Source organism: Pithys albifrons, chromosome 24 (assembly GCF_047495875.1).
Source record: "Pithys albifrons albifrons isolate INPA30051 chromosome 24, PitAlb_v1, whole genome shotgun sequence".
NCBI lineage: Eukaryota > Metazoa > Chordata > Aves > Passeriformes > Thamnophilidae > Pithys > Pithys albifrons.
In genome coordinates this window covers 361,362-378,007 of record NC_092481.1, presented here as the reverse complement: position 1 = coordinate 378,007, position 16,646 = coordinate 361,362, and the positions used below count along the sequence as shown (strand labels likewise).

Below are 16,646 nucleotides of genomic sequence, written 5' to 3'. Positions count from 1 at the left end.
TTGCACCCCCATCCCTACACTCCCACCCTGCACTCCCACCCCCACCCTGGCACCCCCATCTCTGTACCCCACCCCTGAACCCCCATCCCCACCCCTGCACCCCCATCCCTGCACCCACAGCCACTGCCTGGCGATGCAAACCCAGTGCATTAAGTTTGTCACATCCCAGTGAACAATGGGGTGTCTGTATAAATGTCTCATATGCAGGGCAGGGTGTTCAGGGGGTTTTGTCTGGTTTTGTTTTGGAGAGCTCTAGCAGATTTTTCAGAAATTGTTTCCTCTCTGAAATTATTTCTTTCCCCTGTTAGCAGGTAGAAACTTGCTGAGCCTTTAATTTCACCTCTCCCCAGGTTCCATATGGTCGTTTAAAAAAAACAACCTCCAAAAATGGCACACTGAAGCTGTGTTGGTGTGGTACCAAGGCTTTTCCCTCAAATGTAAATACAGAAAGGTGAGAAGATAGGGAAAAGTTAAAGGGCAAAACACTTGCGGAACACACTTTATTTAAAAGAACTTTGGAGGATTCATTTCATTACAAAGTAGAGCAGAGTAATGCAACATTGTGGTAAAACCAGGAAAGTAATTCCAGGAAATGAAGTAGCAGCTCAGCCTGGTTTTTAGAACCACGTTGTTACTGACTAATGACTGCAACATCTCCTGAAGTGGCCGCGGGGCTTTTTCCGCTGCTTCCCCTTTTCCTCAGATGCCAGTTCGGGTTTGTTCCCTGGCCACGTTGCCCTGCTGGGGAGCAAAGCCTGTGCTGTACCCACAGTGAGGAGCTGAACGGTAAACTCTGCTGGGAGCTTTCCAGAAATGGGAAGATCATGCATTTGCCAGCTCTCCACGTAAAACTCCGTTTCCTCCAAGAGTGGCAAGTCCATCTGTTCAGTGCTGTAGGGTCTGTGAAATGGGGGCTCCACTATGATTTGGGACCAAGGGGGAAAATGGGGAGGACTCCTCATCTGCCACCAGCAAGAGCTCCTCAGCCAGATTGTGCCCACAGAGCAAGGCAGAAACAGAGTCATATTTTTCCGGCAAGCCAGACTTAAGCTTTTAAATTACAGAAATTGTTCCCTTGCTGTGTGCTGTGGCTCTGCAGATTCAGGGCAGAGTTTTGAACATGGCTGAGGGACATGATGAGGTGCTGGCAACTGTTTGTTGTGGGTGGCGATACTGGAGCAAAGCCCAGGACTAGGAGGAAGATGCATTCTCGTTGTGATCAGACTCTTTCCTCTGTCTGACACTGGGCCTAGGATGCCAGGAACCTGTCCCTGGCAATGGCCTTAGAAAAATAAACATCTTAGTTCTCTTGCTCATTGGCAAAAGACAAAACCTGCCTCATGAACTCCAGAGCACATGTCTGAAGGACCCACATCTCCCACTGAGCAGTACAAACATTGATCCTGTCATTGGAAAGGCTTGAGCTTTCCTGTTCTTGAGTGGCTGTGGGAAGGCCACTGTCTTGCACAGGAATTATTGGTGTCACAGGTCAGATACACTCTTCCTGTCATCAACAGACAAGGCAGTTTGGGGAACTAAAAACTGTTGTGAAAACAAGTAAGTTCCCTTCCCTGCCCAGTTTCCTGTGGTAGATTGAGCAATTTGGGTCAGAAAAGTAATCCCAAGTGTCTCATGACTGGTGATGGAACTCAGCACCCACAGAAAACCACTTTGCCCTGGGTCCCTATCGACTGCAGCCAGCCCTGGGTGAGGGGGCTCCACTTAGGGTCTGTGAATTATGTGTCTGTCAAGTGTCCTGTACCATTGCCCAGCACTGATTTACCCAGAAAGTGGCCATGGCCTGACAAAACACTTCATTTGCTGAGGAAATCAAGAACTTAGTCAGCTTTGTTTCTTTGCAGCAGAACTAGAAAAGCTAGAGAAAGGAATAATGTAATGGCTACAACCCTAATTTAAATAAATAAGCACAAAGATACTAGTACATTTTAAGCTTTTTTTTTCTTATCATAATGCCCATATTGACAGTAACTTTCAGTTACCTGGAGCCTCCTAAGCAACATTTGGTGTCCACACACACATGCAGTCAGTCAGAAATTAGTAAACTGAGTGTATGAGACCACTGACTGGCCAGTTCTGCTGTTACAAAAGAAGCCAGAGCAGACCTCTACCTTTTGTCCCTAATGCTGATCTGGGGAGGAAGAGCACTGAGGCACTGTCAATTTTTCTTCATTTCCTATTTGACTGACTCAAGACACGGAAGCAAAGGTTCATAATAGCTACTCCCAGACATCTCTAAAGTTTGGACCCCAGGAGACCACGTGAGTCGGTAAGAAGGGATCAGAGCTGCAGATTTACTTTGGCAGTGTTTGAGGAACTCCATGGTCTAGTCCCTTCCAGCCACTCAAGAGCTGCTTCAGCTCAGACTCTCTTCACAGGACTCTGTAAACTGCTTTAAGAAGTCGCCTGATGACCCTCACAGCTCATTCTGTTCTTCCATGTCTTTTAGAAGACCAGTACAGATCTGATACTGGATCCATCGTGAGAGCGGAGCAGGCAGAAGAGCAGGGACGGTTCTATCTGGGCTGACACAGTGGGTAGTTTTGGTGCACCCAGCTCTAGGTGTTCACTGCAGAGGCTCACTGACACATTTCTTTCAGGTAAAAGCAGATTATCTGTGCTGTTCTCAGCACTCATGAGAACACCAGCCCAGACAGAAGGTCATTTGCTGCCAGATTACTGCGGGTTCCCGTTCTGCCAGTTGCATGTGACAGAAGAAATGAGCATCCATTCTTCTGGCTAATGGGAAAAAGAAAATGTAAAATCCTGATTCTGTTGTGTCCCTCAGTGCCTCTTCTTGAGAAAAGATGAGTGACTAATTCACACCTCTCTGTCTGCAATCAGAACAGGCTGAGTGGCCCTAACAAATCCTCATGACATCCTCTTGGTGAATGGTGCCCTCAATCCCTGTGTCTGTGGTTTGTCTGGAGCACTTGCGACTCCCTTTCATGCTTTTTAGGTTTTCTGAAAGGTGCTTCTGGAACTTCTTGGTGAGGAAGCAGTAGATGATGGGATCCAACACACAATTCATACTCAAGAGGCACAAAGTCACCTGGTGAGCATCGTTGAGCTGCTGGCGCAGCTGGCAGTTCTCCTTCTTCCACTGCTCCAGAACAGTCAGGGTCCAGGGCAGGTCCACGATGTGATGGGGCACAAAGCTGACGATGAACACAGCCAGCACTGTGCACACCATCCAGAGGGCCCTTTGCTTTACATGAGCACTCTTCTTTGGATGCACCGACTTAGAGAACAGAGTCCTGATAATGACGATGTTCCAGCCTAGGATGCAAAGGAAAATGATGTAGAAGAGGATGCAGATGACGACGTGAATGGCGAGAACAGCCGAAACTCCAGTCGAAATGTCATAGCGCTCAAAGCACCGAGTGACATTCTTCGAGTTGATCTCCTCCTGATTAGTATTACTGCCAAAAAGGAAATACAAAGAGCTGCCCACTATTATGATCCAGATAGCTGCTGAAAGGTAGATACCCCTTCTCTGGGTGGTCAGCTGGGCAGCTTTAATAGGATTAGTCACAGCTTGGTAACGATTGTATGTGATGACCATCAGAAAGGCAACAGAAGAGTAGGTGTTAACAAAAAATAAACAGCCAGCCACATTGCAGAGGAACTCAGGCATGATCCAGTCTCCACGGTGGTGGTAGTAAACAATCCACATTGGCATTGTAATCAAGAAAAGCAAGTCAGCTACTGTCAGGTTCATCATGAATATCTTGATTTCATTGAGTTTCTTGGTAGGGTAAATACGGCTGAAAATCCAGAGAACGTAGCAGTTGGCAACAAAGCCCAGGATGAAAATGATGCTGTAGAAAACAGTGAAGAGGTCATAGCGGAACTCGGAGTCTATTTGGCACAAAATGTAGGAATCAGCACTGCCTTCCACACCAACTTTACCCTTTCCAGACATCGTTGTGCTGAGTGTGCACAGCTGAAGCACAATTTCCTGCTGTAGCTTTTCTTCTTACCTAAAAATAGAAAGCATAAAACAAGCTGATTGTTTGGCACCATTGCTAAGCCAAACCCTACCTTTAATTTTCAGCTGCCTGTGACAGCAGGAGTTCTGCTGGTGCCTTGGTTCCAGCCACAGAAACCTGCCCTGTCCCCTTGGTCCTCTCTTTAATCCCATTTCTACACCATTATGGGCCTCTGTGCCTTCAGTACTGTTTGCTACAGTGAGATCTCAGATCACTCATCTCTAAAGACAGAGAACTCTTAGAAAAATCATGTGACTGATCTGTCTCAAGCTTCTTAATCTTTTACTATAATCAAACGTGTTTTCTGTGGCTCATCCCGTCCTTGTGTCCTGTTCCCTCCACACCTCCTCTCCATCCCGCCATGGTTCCTGATAATTTTTAACTTGTTTATATTTATTTTAGCCTAGAAATTTCAGACATGAAACAATATCTGGTAAAAATGTCTCACAGAATCCCAGAATAGTTAGGGTTGGAAGGGACCTCTGGATTTCATCTGGTCCAACCCCTGCTAAAGCAGGTTCCCCCAGAGCAGGTTGTGCAGGATGGTGTCCGGGTGGGGTTTGAGTATCTCCAGGGAAGGAGACTCCACAGCCTCTCTGGGCAGCCTGTGCCAGGGCTTTGTCACCTTCACAGCTAAGAAGTTTTCCTCTTATTTCTGTGTTTCAGTTTATGCCCTCTGTCCATGTTTTATCACTGGGCACCACTAAAAAGTGTCTGGCCTTGTTCTCATGACACTCTCCCTTCAGATACTGACACACATTGAGGAGGTCCCCTCTCACCAGTCTTGTCTCGAGGCTGAACAGCCTCAGCTCCCTCAGCCTTTCCTCCGTAGTCTCCACTGGACCCTTTCCAGGAGCTCCATGCCTCTCTTGAGGAACTCTGCTCTGGACTGAGGAGCACAGAACAGGAGACAGCACTGCAGATGTCGCCTCACCAGGGCTGAATGGAGGGGCAAGATCACCTCCCTTGACTTGTGGCTATACTCTTTCTCCTCCAGACACTATTGGCCTTCTTGGCCATGAGGGCACACTGCTGGCTCAGGGGAGTCCACCAGGACCCCCAGGCCCTTCTCTAAGAGCTGCTGTCCAGATCAACCGCCAGCAGATACTGTTACATGGGGTTATTCCTTCCCAGGAACAAGACCTTGCACTTGCTGTTGTTGAACTTTGTTAGATTCCTCTTCAGCCTGCCCAAGTCTACCTAATTGGCAGTCCAGGGCTGGTGTATCTCTTCTCCCAGCTCTGTATGCTCAGCAGACCTGCTGTGCATAAGGCAGTTTCCAGTCACCCTCTGCCTGTTGTTTTCTGACATTTTCCTGCTCATATTTTTTTGTTTCCTCAGCTTCAGGCACTGCAGGCACCAAACAGCCCCTTCACAGGCCACCAGACCTCTCATTTGTATTCAGTGAATGATGTAAAAGATCTGTCTGTGATCCTAACAGGTGATGTTCTATGGTACGTTGTCAATTCTAACCTCAGGGTATCACTCTTAAAATCTGGGCTGTTGTCTATGATCGTCTTGAATTCAAGTTGTCATCAAGCCAACCAGACTCCCTTCCCAACTCCCATTTCTTCATCAGATGCAAGAGGCAGCAACAGCAATTCTGCACTTCTGTGTCAGGCTGCTGGCAAGAACTTTCCCTAAAGACACACCTTTGGGGTTTTGATATCACCACCCTCATCTCAGTGGGGAATTCTTCACCTCTTGCCTACACTTTGGATGTATCAGTCAGCTCATCCCTGGACGTGTCCAAGGCCAGGGTGGACGGGGCTTGGAGTAACCTGGTCTAGTGGAAGGTGCCCCTGCCCATGGCAGGGGGTGGGATTGGATGAGCTTTAAGGTCCCTTCCAAGCCAAACCATTTGGTGATTCTTTGGTTCTGTATCAAATTTCTGCATTCTCACTCACAGAATTATAGAATCACAGAATATGCTGAGTTGGAAGGGACCCACAATACTGTACGTGTTCCTGTCTCAGTTTTACATGAATCCCATCTAATCTCTTGTATACTTTAACCTGCTGCTTTTACCATTTAGAGGACATGTAACCTGTTCCTGACTCCAGCACTGACTCCCTGTGTGATGCTGGGCAGGCACTCGCCTCTCTGTGACACGATCCTGTAGATCTGCTTGTTTTTATCTTCCTTTCCCTTCATGGCAAGACAAGTGGCCTCTGCAGGAGAGCAGTGGGATTGCTCCCAGTGAGACTGAGGCTGAACCTGTCAGGGTTTTAACTGAATTTGCATAACACGGCGGTTTTCCTTAAAAGTGAGTAAACTCTGCCACCAGTCACAAAGCCTAAACTGGCATGACCTATGCTGGGAATGCTCACTGCTGCTCATTGCACTGGGCTTACCTCAGCTCCACCAGCCCCATGGACAACAGGCATTTCCCCAAAGCCTTGCTGCTCCTGAGCAAGTGCCCTCCTGCCTCAAAACTTCCTGGATCCTGTCCAGCAGCACACAGTGCCAGGAACTCCCATGCCACCTCTGTGGCCCGAGTCCCCCTGTGTGCTCATGTGCTGTTGTTCCTCATTTACACATTTGGACTTTTGCAATTTTCCTCTGAAAATGGGGAAGTCAGCTGAAGCTTGAGCTCACTCTCCCTTTCTCCACAAATCTGCAACCCCCTTGGCACTGCTCTACATTGTTAAGAGAGGAAGGCAGAGTCATCTTCCTGAGGGGTATGTCCCTCCTCAGCCCTCACAAGTCCCCTAAGGATGTGACAACTACAGACTTGGACCTTCCCAGGCAGGTGCATGCTGGGCCAGCACTGGGGTCTGAATGTCCTTAAACTCCATCTTCCAGCCATGGGCCACGTGAATGGACAAGCAGCCATGGCCATAGTGGCAGCTGGCCCCAGGTAATACATGTATTTTTCCTCATTCACCTTGATCTCTGCCAATGTGCTGAGAACCCCCTGATCTCTAAAGGACAGTATGTGATTCAGGTGGTGGTAGCCAGGAGGATGGTCTGGGCCGTGACACCTCAGGGTCTGTGCACACTCTGCCACATCCCTGCAGAGTAAGGCGTCACTCACCGCTGCCACTGCTGTGGAGAGGATCCAGAGCAGGCAGGAGCCCACAGCCTGTCCCCTGTTCTCCTTTGATTCATGCAGGAAACACAGCAAGTCCTCCTGGTCATCTCAAGGAACAGTTTGCACACCCTCATCTATGCTTGAGAAGTGGTAATTTTCACAATGTGTCCTTGCATCAACATCTCTGTCTCACCCCAGCTCAGCCACCCTCTGAGGGACCAGGTCCAGTGAGGACATGTGTCAGGTGGGAGGATTTGCATCTCAGCTTGGGAGGGCACCAGGGAAATATGGACATTTAGAAAAGAGATGAGACTGTGCAGTGGCAAGAGAAACTAGTGGGGTGTGTTATGTTTGATATGCTGATCTGACATTAGAAAAAAAACCCCAAGAAATTCTAATTATCAAAGATCATTCGAGAATATTACTTCTTCCCCCAAATCTGCACCATAAACCTACTGCTGTGACTATCTGCAACATCAGCAAATAGTTCTGATGCTTTGGGGTGGGATCTTTGCAATAGAAAGTGCTCTACTACTGTGGCACCAGGTGGGCTCAAGCCGCAGGGCTGTGCTCTGCCCTGGAGGGGTGAGTGTGACAACATGCTCTGTGACTGCTTCCAGTCTGCTGAAATCTCTGGCAAAGGTGGTCTGTGGGAGATAGCACTGCCATCTCTCAGCCCCAGCAGCACCTGGTAGAGCTCATCTGTGTTTGCATTAACAGCTATGTTGTGCCAGTGCCAGGGTCCTGTGGGGAATCACAAGAGAGTTGCTCTTCCCTTCTTATGTGCCAAGTGAGGTATTCCACTTAGCATAGCCAGAAGGGAACATGGCACCACTCCCCACCAAATTTACTCAATGACCACTTCCCCCTTCAGCCTGAGGAACCCGGGCTCATGTCTTCCATACACTTGTGAATGTCCTGGGCTCTGGAGCACTGTGCAGGGGCTCTCCCTCAGCCTCTCCTGTTGAAGCAGCTCCCCTTTCTCAGATATCCCCTGTGCGCCAGCGGAAGGGCAAGCAGGTGCCAGGGCAGGGTGCAGGTGGTTGTGGGTCCTGTTCTCTGTTGCCACATGGTCAAACCCCCCCCAACACCTCCAGCCCAAGCCACTGCCTTGTCCACACTGTACCAACCACTAATCCCAGGTGGTCTGTACCAGCAGGTTCACTGGATGCAGGACTGGAGGTGGAAGTGACCAGCTGCACAGCAGAGCATCTCTGGGACAACTGCCAACCCTGCTCCCAGTCTACAGACTCTCCCATGGACCATGCCCTGGCTCATGGCTGTAAGCAAGCTATGACATCAGCAAGAGTATATTCCAAGAGGAATAGTACTAATAAAGTGTATTTTCTGCTTACCAGAGTTCAAAAGATTCAGCAAAATATGTCCATCTTCAGCCTTGGTAGCACTGGGTGTTTCACTGAGGATGCTCTGTGTCCCAGGTGTTATTTTCCTTGCCCCGAGGCTGGACAGTTACCACCCAGGCAGCTCTCAAGAACAGGGCACGGGAATGCAAACAACTGCAGCATGAATGCAGAGTCACTAGAGAAGAGGAAATGTGTGACATCAGCTCAGAGGAAATGAGAAATAAAATAAGTTGTAGAGGAAAACCAATTAGCCACAGCAAAGGCCTGGAGAGTCCCTAAGGCATTTTACTTAACTGATTCTGATGATCCTGAAAGAGGGTAAAGTTGGGATTTTCCTCTAAAGGCAGAATAGGAATCCACTCTGTGTCCCTGGTTAGATTTGGGATTAGATAGCATTTGAGCATCTTCCTTCCAAACAGAAGAATGCAGGAAGAGCTTTCACTTAATAACTTCCAGGAAAGGAAGAGACAGAAAACTCATAAAAATCCCGTGGAAGAGACTCGTTTCCTAGCAGTCTCCTTCACAATTGTGTTGGAACTAATCAGACACAGGGATCCAGCCTTTTAATCTCACAGGTCTTCAGCAGACACTGGGGCAACACAGCAGGGCAGATCCTCGCCTGTCCCATAGAGTTGCATCATGGCCACCATTACCTGTGGCACCCTGAGCACTCCCAGCATGGTGATGCTGTTGGTGGGGTGCTCAGGGAGATGCCAGTGACAAGCAAAGCTGCACATGTGTCCCAGCCAAGCCATAAATCCCAGGCTGGTACTCCTGTGGGGATGGTTAACCTGCCCGGGACACCTTCATGTCACACTTTTGTGATGGCTGGTGACCCCTGGCTCCAAGCTGGGATACCACAACCTTCTCAGCAGCAGGGAAGATGGGGCACCAACAGAGGGGCCAGGGTAGGCAGCAGCAGTGCTACTCTATGTTGGCTTTTGGCTCACCTGCCTCAGGCATCCCAAGGTTATGGGTTGCACAGCACTGTGGTCCCTGGCACTGTGCCAGAACCCACCACTGTCCATGCTTAGTGCCTGGATGTCCCCAGCCAGGGGCAGCCAAAGCCCCAGCACCAATCTGGGCTTCTTTGCCTGGATCAGCACTTCTCTGGCTCTTCTCTAAAGGGTGCAAATGGCCTTTTCCAGAGCCACTCCAGAGGGAAACACCTGGCCCGCCCTTCAGCAGTGAGCAGAAGCAAGTGTGCATCCAGGTGGTTGGCAGCCTTTTGGAGCCCCAGGTGAGCTCCAGATGGACAGAACATCTGCAAGGGCTCTGCAAATTGCTGTACAAGCCATGTCCTGCTGCTCTGGACCCTTCTTGGGGAGAGTTCCAAAACAATCAGATGTCCATAGACACCACAACTGGCACCACAGCTGGACGTGCCTGAGCTCCTGTGGGGTCACCCTTGTACCCCACAATAGCATGGGATAGCCAAGGGACTTGAAAACCCCCTGAACAGAGCAGGACTGAAACACTCACAGTGCAAAGGAGCTCCACAGCAACACCATCACATGGGATGGGAGCCCCAGCAGGGTGGGCTGCATGAAAGGCTGGAGTGTTGAGCAGGGCACAGCCAAGCTCTGTCTCTGTCAGGCCATGTCAGGGGAAGCTGAGTGGTGAGATGAGACTCCTGCAGTGTTGCTCTGGAGCTGTGCTGGAATGGAGGCTGCAGGCACCTCTCTCCTTCCCTCCACCACCTGCCATCCTCCCTCCTTCCCATCAGCTGCTCTAAGGATGGACAGAGAAGCCTGACCCTTGGTGGACCAGACAGAGCTCCAGCTGTGCCCTTAAGGCTCCTTCTGGAAGCTTAAATTAAAAACCAAACAAGCAGGTTGGCTGGGAGCCAGCCCATGGCTCTGGGGAGAGCAGTCAGCGAGGTCCAGAGGCAAGAGGAGTGTTTGCAGAGGCTGTAGCAACACCCAGAGTTTGGCTCTCTGTTCTGCCGCAGCCCAGACCTTAGAGGAAATGAAAGCCTGGAGGGTTTTGGGCTGGGGAAAAGCCCTCAGAAATCTTCTTCCTCTGCTCAGCCCTGTAGCATGCCTGTTCTGCATTGACAGGTCCCATGTTTCCACAGAGTGCCCTCAGCCAACGCTTCCCTTTTGCTCCCTTCCCCTCTGGGGACCCTCTTCACCTTCTCTCCTGGCACTGCTGCCAGTTTCCAAGGGTGTAACTTTGGATCCAATATTAAGACACATTTTGCTTGTGGTGGCCGGGCTCATTCAGTGTTCCTGGCAGTCTGCCCTGTGCTCGGTTGTTTCCCGCTCGTCCTGCCCCGGAGATGCCCCCACTGGCTGACAGCTCTGACAGACAATGCAAGGCTAAGTTAAAAAATAAAACTTGAATATGCCTTCACTTTTATCAAGCCAACTTGCAACCTAATAAAAAATAAATGAGCTTCTTTAACCGACTCCCATAGATACTGTTAAGGAGCATGGATGGTCCTTCAGGTTGTTGTACCAGGATGCTGAATCCTGGAGCAGCTGTTCAAACGCCATCTGAGGACAGCCACATGCAGAGTGGCTGCTGGGCAGTGGCTGTTCCCTGTGCTCTGGCACCAGCAGCACTCTCATGGCAGCACACGGTGCCAAGGCAGGTGCCCACTGCCCCCTATACGCACTGCCAGTCTCTGGCACCTGCCCTTGCATTTCCATCCTGCACAGAGCCTGTTAGCAAAATACTCACTTTGGATGAGCATATGAATTCTCTTGGTTTTGAAAACACAGTATTATAAACAGAAAAGCAAGCCCCGCTGCACTAACAGAGAAGAGCCCTCTGAAGAGTGCAAACAGAGGGGCAGCAGCTCAGCTAAGGGGTCTGTGACTGCCCTGCCAGCGACATGAGCAGCAAACAAGGACAAGATGAAACACCAGCACGGAGCTTGTGACAACAGCAGGCTCAGAGCTGTGTGGTGCAGGACCAGCAAACACAGATGAGCGTGGTCCCTGTCAATCCCAGTCCCTAGGACGTATTCTCGAGTGGCAGGATGGATCTCTGAAAGGACATGAAGTCCCTCTGCAGCAGCTGCTGAGCTGATGCTGAATGTAACTGTGAGCTCCCACCATTCACTTCACATCCTCTGCAAATTTCCTTTTGCTTGTTGCAGGAAAGAAATACCAAATAAACTCTGAGCTTCCCCCACGGTGAGCACTTCAGAACCAAGCACAGCATGTCCCCACCTTGTTACCAAACCTGCAGGAATGTGCCCCGGAGCTGGACTTGCTCGGTAGGCAAACACACTAACCCACCGGGCAGGAGCCCCTCCTGGGGAAGGGGCAGCAGCACTCTCGGACAGCTGCCAAGGCAAGGCATGGCTTCTGCCACTGGCATTGCCTGGGATGGCAGAGAACGTCACTGCTGGGACCCAGGCAGCTCTTCCAGCAATGTGTGGAGCAGGGAGCGAAACAGCCTCCAGATGGTTTTGGGCAGAGAGGTGAGATCACAGCCACCACCTCGGGACTTTTGTGCTGCAGCCACAGCCTGTCACAGCTCTGCTGGAGGCAAAAGCCATGCCCTGGCTGAGCTGCCACAGCAGGGACACTGCTCTGGGCTGCAGTGAGACACCTCCTGCCACAGCTGCTGGCCCTGCCCCTCTGTCCTGCCTGGGCATGAGTGGCACGGGGGACATGGTGATCTTGAGAGGCTCCGAGTATTCCCTCCTCCTCCTCTCAGAAGGAAGGTCCAGGCAGGGCTCCTCACCTCACTTCAAGCATCCAAGCCAAGCCAGGGCCATTGTTTCCATCCACGGGTGGGAGAGGACCCAGAGGAGGGCAGTTCCCATCCCCACAGCCCCAAAGGCACCAGGAGCACCCTCCTGATTCATGGCATTGCAATGCACCTCATGCCTGCTTGCTGGGCATGGAACGAGGAATGCTTTCACACACCCAGGCCGAGAGGATGAGGATGGCTCTGAAGCCCCTGGGGCTGCCTGAGATGCCATGGCTCAGGGAAGCCAGCCCATGTCCTGAGATATCCAGACACAGGAGCCTGTGGAGCTGGGGGAGGGAGGCCAGAGAGCAAGCAGAAGGGAAAGGAGTGTCTTACCTTGGGGTCACAAAGCACCTGCCCCAGCCCAGTCATAGAGCCCAGACCGGCAGGTCCCTGCTGCAAGGCCGAGCTCTCAGTGCGCTCCTGCATGGGAAGAGGCTTGGACAGGAAGGAGGGTGCTGTGCCTGCTCCCAGGTGAGTGACTCACTTCCCTCTTGGCACTTGTGACACGCTTAGCCGTGCCCTGGCTGCGCCCTGGAGCTTGACACCAGCTCCTGTGGCCCTTCCTTGGGCAGGCAGCGGAAGGGACATAGTGGCGGAGGCTTCATCCTGCCCAGGGGCTTGTCACAGTCCTGTGTCACCTGGTGTCTCACAGGCCTGAAGTGGGACAGCCCAGCCCTGCAGCAGCTCTGGGCAGGGGCACTGCCCACCTGGGCTGGGGGCACAGAGGTGTTCAGGGCTCAGCAAGGTGGGGTCGGTGCCCTGGGCAGGTCCATCCTCTGAGCTTCCCATTTCCTTCCAGATCCCAAGGCCAGGAGCCAGCACAGCCAGTGCTTGTTCCAACGCTTCCATTGGAAGGTGGAGACTCAGCGGGCAAAGCGCCAGGACAGGACTGCTCTGCTGTAGGAGTCCCCATATCAGAAGACATCAGCCAGAAAACACTCCAGGCTGTGGCAGCTCGTTCCTGTGCCACTTCCACAGCACTATAAACCCCCCTCAGTCCATGTGTCCTTCAGCCTGGGAAGGAAGGGCACGTGGGGGATCTGCTCCCTCCTGCTGCTGCTGGACTGCTCTGCTCAGGCTCCACGTGGGGCTTCCCCAGACAGTTGTGCGGCACTGACATTGCTCAGGTCAACATCCGCCTGAGTCACTTGTGTTGTAACAAGAAATCGCATGTGTTTCTGTCTGCTCCCTTTGCTCCCTGGGGGCTGTTTGACAAGGAAATGTTGTTGGGGTTTCTTTGTCAGTAAGAATTGGCTCTGGTTTCAGCAGAAGAGGATGTGTGAGGGTTCTGAGACAGCCCCGAAAGGCCAACCAGTCAGAACTGCAGGCACACACAGCACATGCAGCAGGCACCTACACTGCTGCCAGAAGGAACTGGCTGTCTGCACGTCCTGGAGCCTCACAATAAAGCTGCCAGGCACCCAACTGGAGTACGCAGAGCTGCAGGAAACACCCCAATTTCCCAACCAAGCAACCAAGTTGCACCAGTATGGCCTCTCTCAACAGCAAAGGCTGCCAGTCAGGTTGTGCATAAGGCAGCCAGGCTCTGCCAGAAGCACAGCCAGAGAACCAGGGCAGGTAATGTCTCCTCTGTGTCAGCCTGGGGACACTGAAGATGGAATAGCATGGGCAGCTCAGCAAGGATGTGGTGAACTTGGAGATGCAGAGAGTTGGCACCACAGTCTGAGCTTGGGGCACATCCCTGCTGGAAGGGAAATTGCAGAGGACAGACATGAACTCTTCTCAGTAGTGGCAAATGGTGTGACAACGGGCAACAGCCACAAACCGGGGTCTGGGACAGTCAGGATGAAACTCTGAAATATTTTTGCTACAAGGGGTGTTCATCCCTGGGATAGGAACCCAGGGAGGCCAGGGGTCTCATCCTTATGCTTGCTTAGATAAAGACCCAGCTGCCCTCACCTGCCATTAGTGATGGCTCCACTTCAAAGACAAGGTCAAAGACCTGCAGAGGTCTTTCCCTAAAACACTCCAGTTCTGTGATCTGAACTGCAACAACCATATTGGCGCATGTGCCAGTGTTATTTTCCTTTACAGATGCTCTTTGTGTAAACAAAACACACTCCTGCAGCTCTGTTCCACCCAGAACAAACTGTTATAAGAGTGCCCAGATTGTCCCTACTGCTGCTAGACAGCTGAATATTCCAGAACGGGAATGTGATGCAGCAGGCAGGCAGGGAGGCCCATTCTAATGGCTCTGAACAGGCTGAAGCAGGGATCTTCAGCTACAAAAACCTAATGGCCCCAAGCCACATGTCCATTCTTGCCCCATGAGCCCAAAGCCCCCCAGCTGCTGTGACAAGGAGGTTTCCCCATAGGAAGGCTGCTTGAGCCTCAGCAGTGAGTCAGGCAGCTCAGCCACATTCCAGAGCAATGTGTGCCCAGTGCTCCCTGCAGCACTGAGATGGGAGCGGGGAACATGGGACGCAGCTGAGAGGAGCTGCACCCCCAAACATCTGTCCCTTCTGTGCTCAGCACGAAGCCAGGACTGTGAGAGCTGCACACAAGGAGCACCACAGGGGAAGGCAGGGGAGCCCCAGCAGCAGGAGATGCATGGCCAAGAGTTTTGGAAAACAACACCAGGGAGGTTTCCAAGCCAGCCAGTGCACCCACCACACAGGGCCAGGCCAGGCACACTGTGCTGGGGCACAACACAGGGGACAGTGTCCCTTTTCTTCTGGTGAGTTGTAGAATCATAGAATGTCCTGAGTTGGAAGGAACCCACACGAATCATCTGGTCCAACCCCCGGCCCTGCATAGACACCCCAACAATCCCACCCTGTCCCTCAGAGCATTGTCCCAATGCTCCTAGAGCTCTGGCAGCCTTGGGGCCATGACCACTGCCCTGGGGAGCCTGTTCAGTGCCCACCACTCTCTCGGGGAAGAATATTTTCCTAATATCCACACTAAACCCCCCCCGACACAACTTTATGCTGTTCCCTCAGGTCAAGGGAACCCTAGGAATTTAGGACTCAGCTGCCCAAGGGTGGGAGGGTCTGCTCACACTGCAGCTTGCAAGAGGAAAAGGAAGACAAGACAGCCCATCTCTGTAGATAACACACTGTTATTACCCAAGTGTTTCGGAGGGAAACTTCCTACATTTAAGGCCAGCCTTTCTCACAGTTTTTCTTCAGTTTCAGTTAAAAGAAGAACTAGCAAAAGAAACTCTCATCTGGAAGGAGAGAACAAGCCATTGATCTCTCCCACCTGGGTCCTCCATCCAGCACTTCGCTGGCTGCAGTTAATCCCCCCAAAGGAGTTAAGCCATGAAATACAAATAGAACACTGTTCCTGCCCAGTGAGAAGGGGTTGATGGTGAACTCATGGCATATTGCTGTTTTTGCCAAACTAAGATAAATGGCTTATGTCTTATCAAGAAGAGATTTCATCTCTGGCTAAACCCCCAGGCCATAACTTGGTCTAGTCTTTACTGAATGGCTTTACTACCCAGTGAAATGGAGATCTCAGCTCATCCACATACTCAGGGGATCCTCCTTTCTCATTACCAAATTGCACAATAGCACCAGGCAGGAAGGTCCTACCCTATCCTGTTTATCCATATGTGAGTTGTTTCTGTTGCAGTTGCCCTTTTCTATCTTCAGACACAAGAAAACAAGTATCTTGTAAAGGTCCTTTCCCATCCCACTAATGCTAAACAGCAGATACACCCTTGCAAAGTGCATAGGGAGGGGAAGGCAAGCTCCCTTCCTCAGACTGGAACCATGAGCCTCAGGAGTGACCTCTGAAGTCCCAGAAAACAAAGCCAGACTCTGGTTGACCCCTCTGTAATTCTGTGGGAACTAGACACAGAGGAGAAGTTATTTCCACAGAAAACCAAAGCCAAGACCCTACTGAAAGGCACTTCTGCAGCTCCCTGGTACTTCTTCTCCTTCTGAAGAAAGTTACTCCTTATTCTCACTGATGAATTTTCTGGTTCTGTACATCAAGGACGAATAGTTTAGTCTACAAGAACCACTGACCCAAAAAGAGCTCCAGGGAGGGAGAAGGCCTAGAGATCCTTCCTCCTACACACCTCTACCTCTTGAAATTAAATAGCATTCCATTCAATTCATCCCACTGCCTTGGCATCGGTGGGGATCCACATTGTGCAGTCATTTCCATCCAGGCAATTCAAACCAGTTTGTTTCTACAATGGATGCAACAATAAGAATTACCCTCCCAGGTTCCCTCCAGGGGAGCAGAGAAATACCCAGCAAAGGGCCAGGTACTTTGGTGCAGCCCAAGTGCCCCTGGCAGATGGGAAGCTTCTAAGGACTTGGCTGGGTAGATAGGACAAGAAAAACTGCCTGTTTAGACACAGAAGCATATCATAGGCAGGGCAGGAAGCAAAGGAAACAGAACAGCTACACTGAGAATGAAACAGTGTTGTTGCAAGCTGTCCCAGTCCAGGCAGATCCAGGGGCAAACAGTGACTCTGCTGCAGAAGCCCATGGACCTGGAGGCTGTGACTCCACCCCCAGCTGCCCCCCTCGAGGGCCAGTGGTGAGC

The 16,646-nt window shown here is 51.2% G+C and overlaps 1 protein-coding gene across 1 annotated transcript; it reads right to left on the bottom strand.

The window, feature by feature from the left end:
* Positions 1–476: 476 nt before the first annotated feature.
* PTAFR (platelet activating factor receptor) lies at positions 477–12,548 on the bottom strand. The gene is made up of 3 exons (XM_071576845.1): positions 12,453–12,548; positions 8,400–8,583; positions 477–4,001 (listed from the first exon to the last, which is right to left on the bottom strand). Exon 3 carries the CDS (start codon positions 3,941–3,943, stop codon positions 2,879–2,881), a length of 1,065 nt encoding a protein of 354 aa, XP_071432946.1. The 5' UTR covers positions 3,944–4,001; positions 8,400–8,583; positions 12,453–12,548; the 3' UTR covers positions 477–2,878.
* Between the last annotated feature and the right edge of the window lie 4,098 nt (positions 12,549–16,646).

What these genes read in the sequence shown, in the direction of transcription:
- PTAFR (XM_071576845.1), bottom strand. Translation starts at nt 3,943, where the DNA reads ATGTCTGGAAAGGGTAAAGTTGGTGTGGAAGGCAGTGCTGATTCCTAC.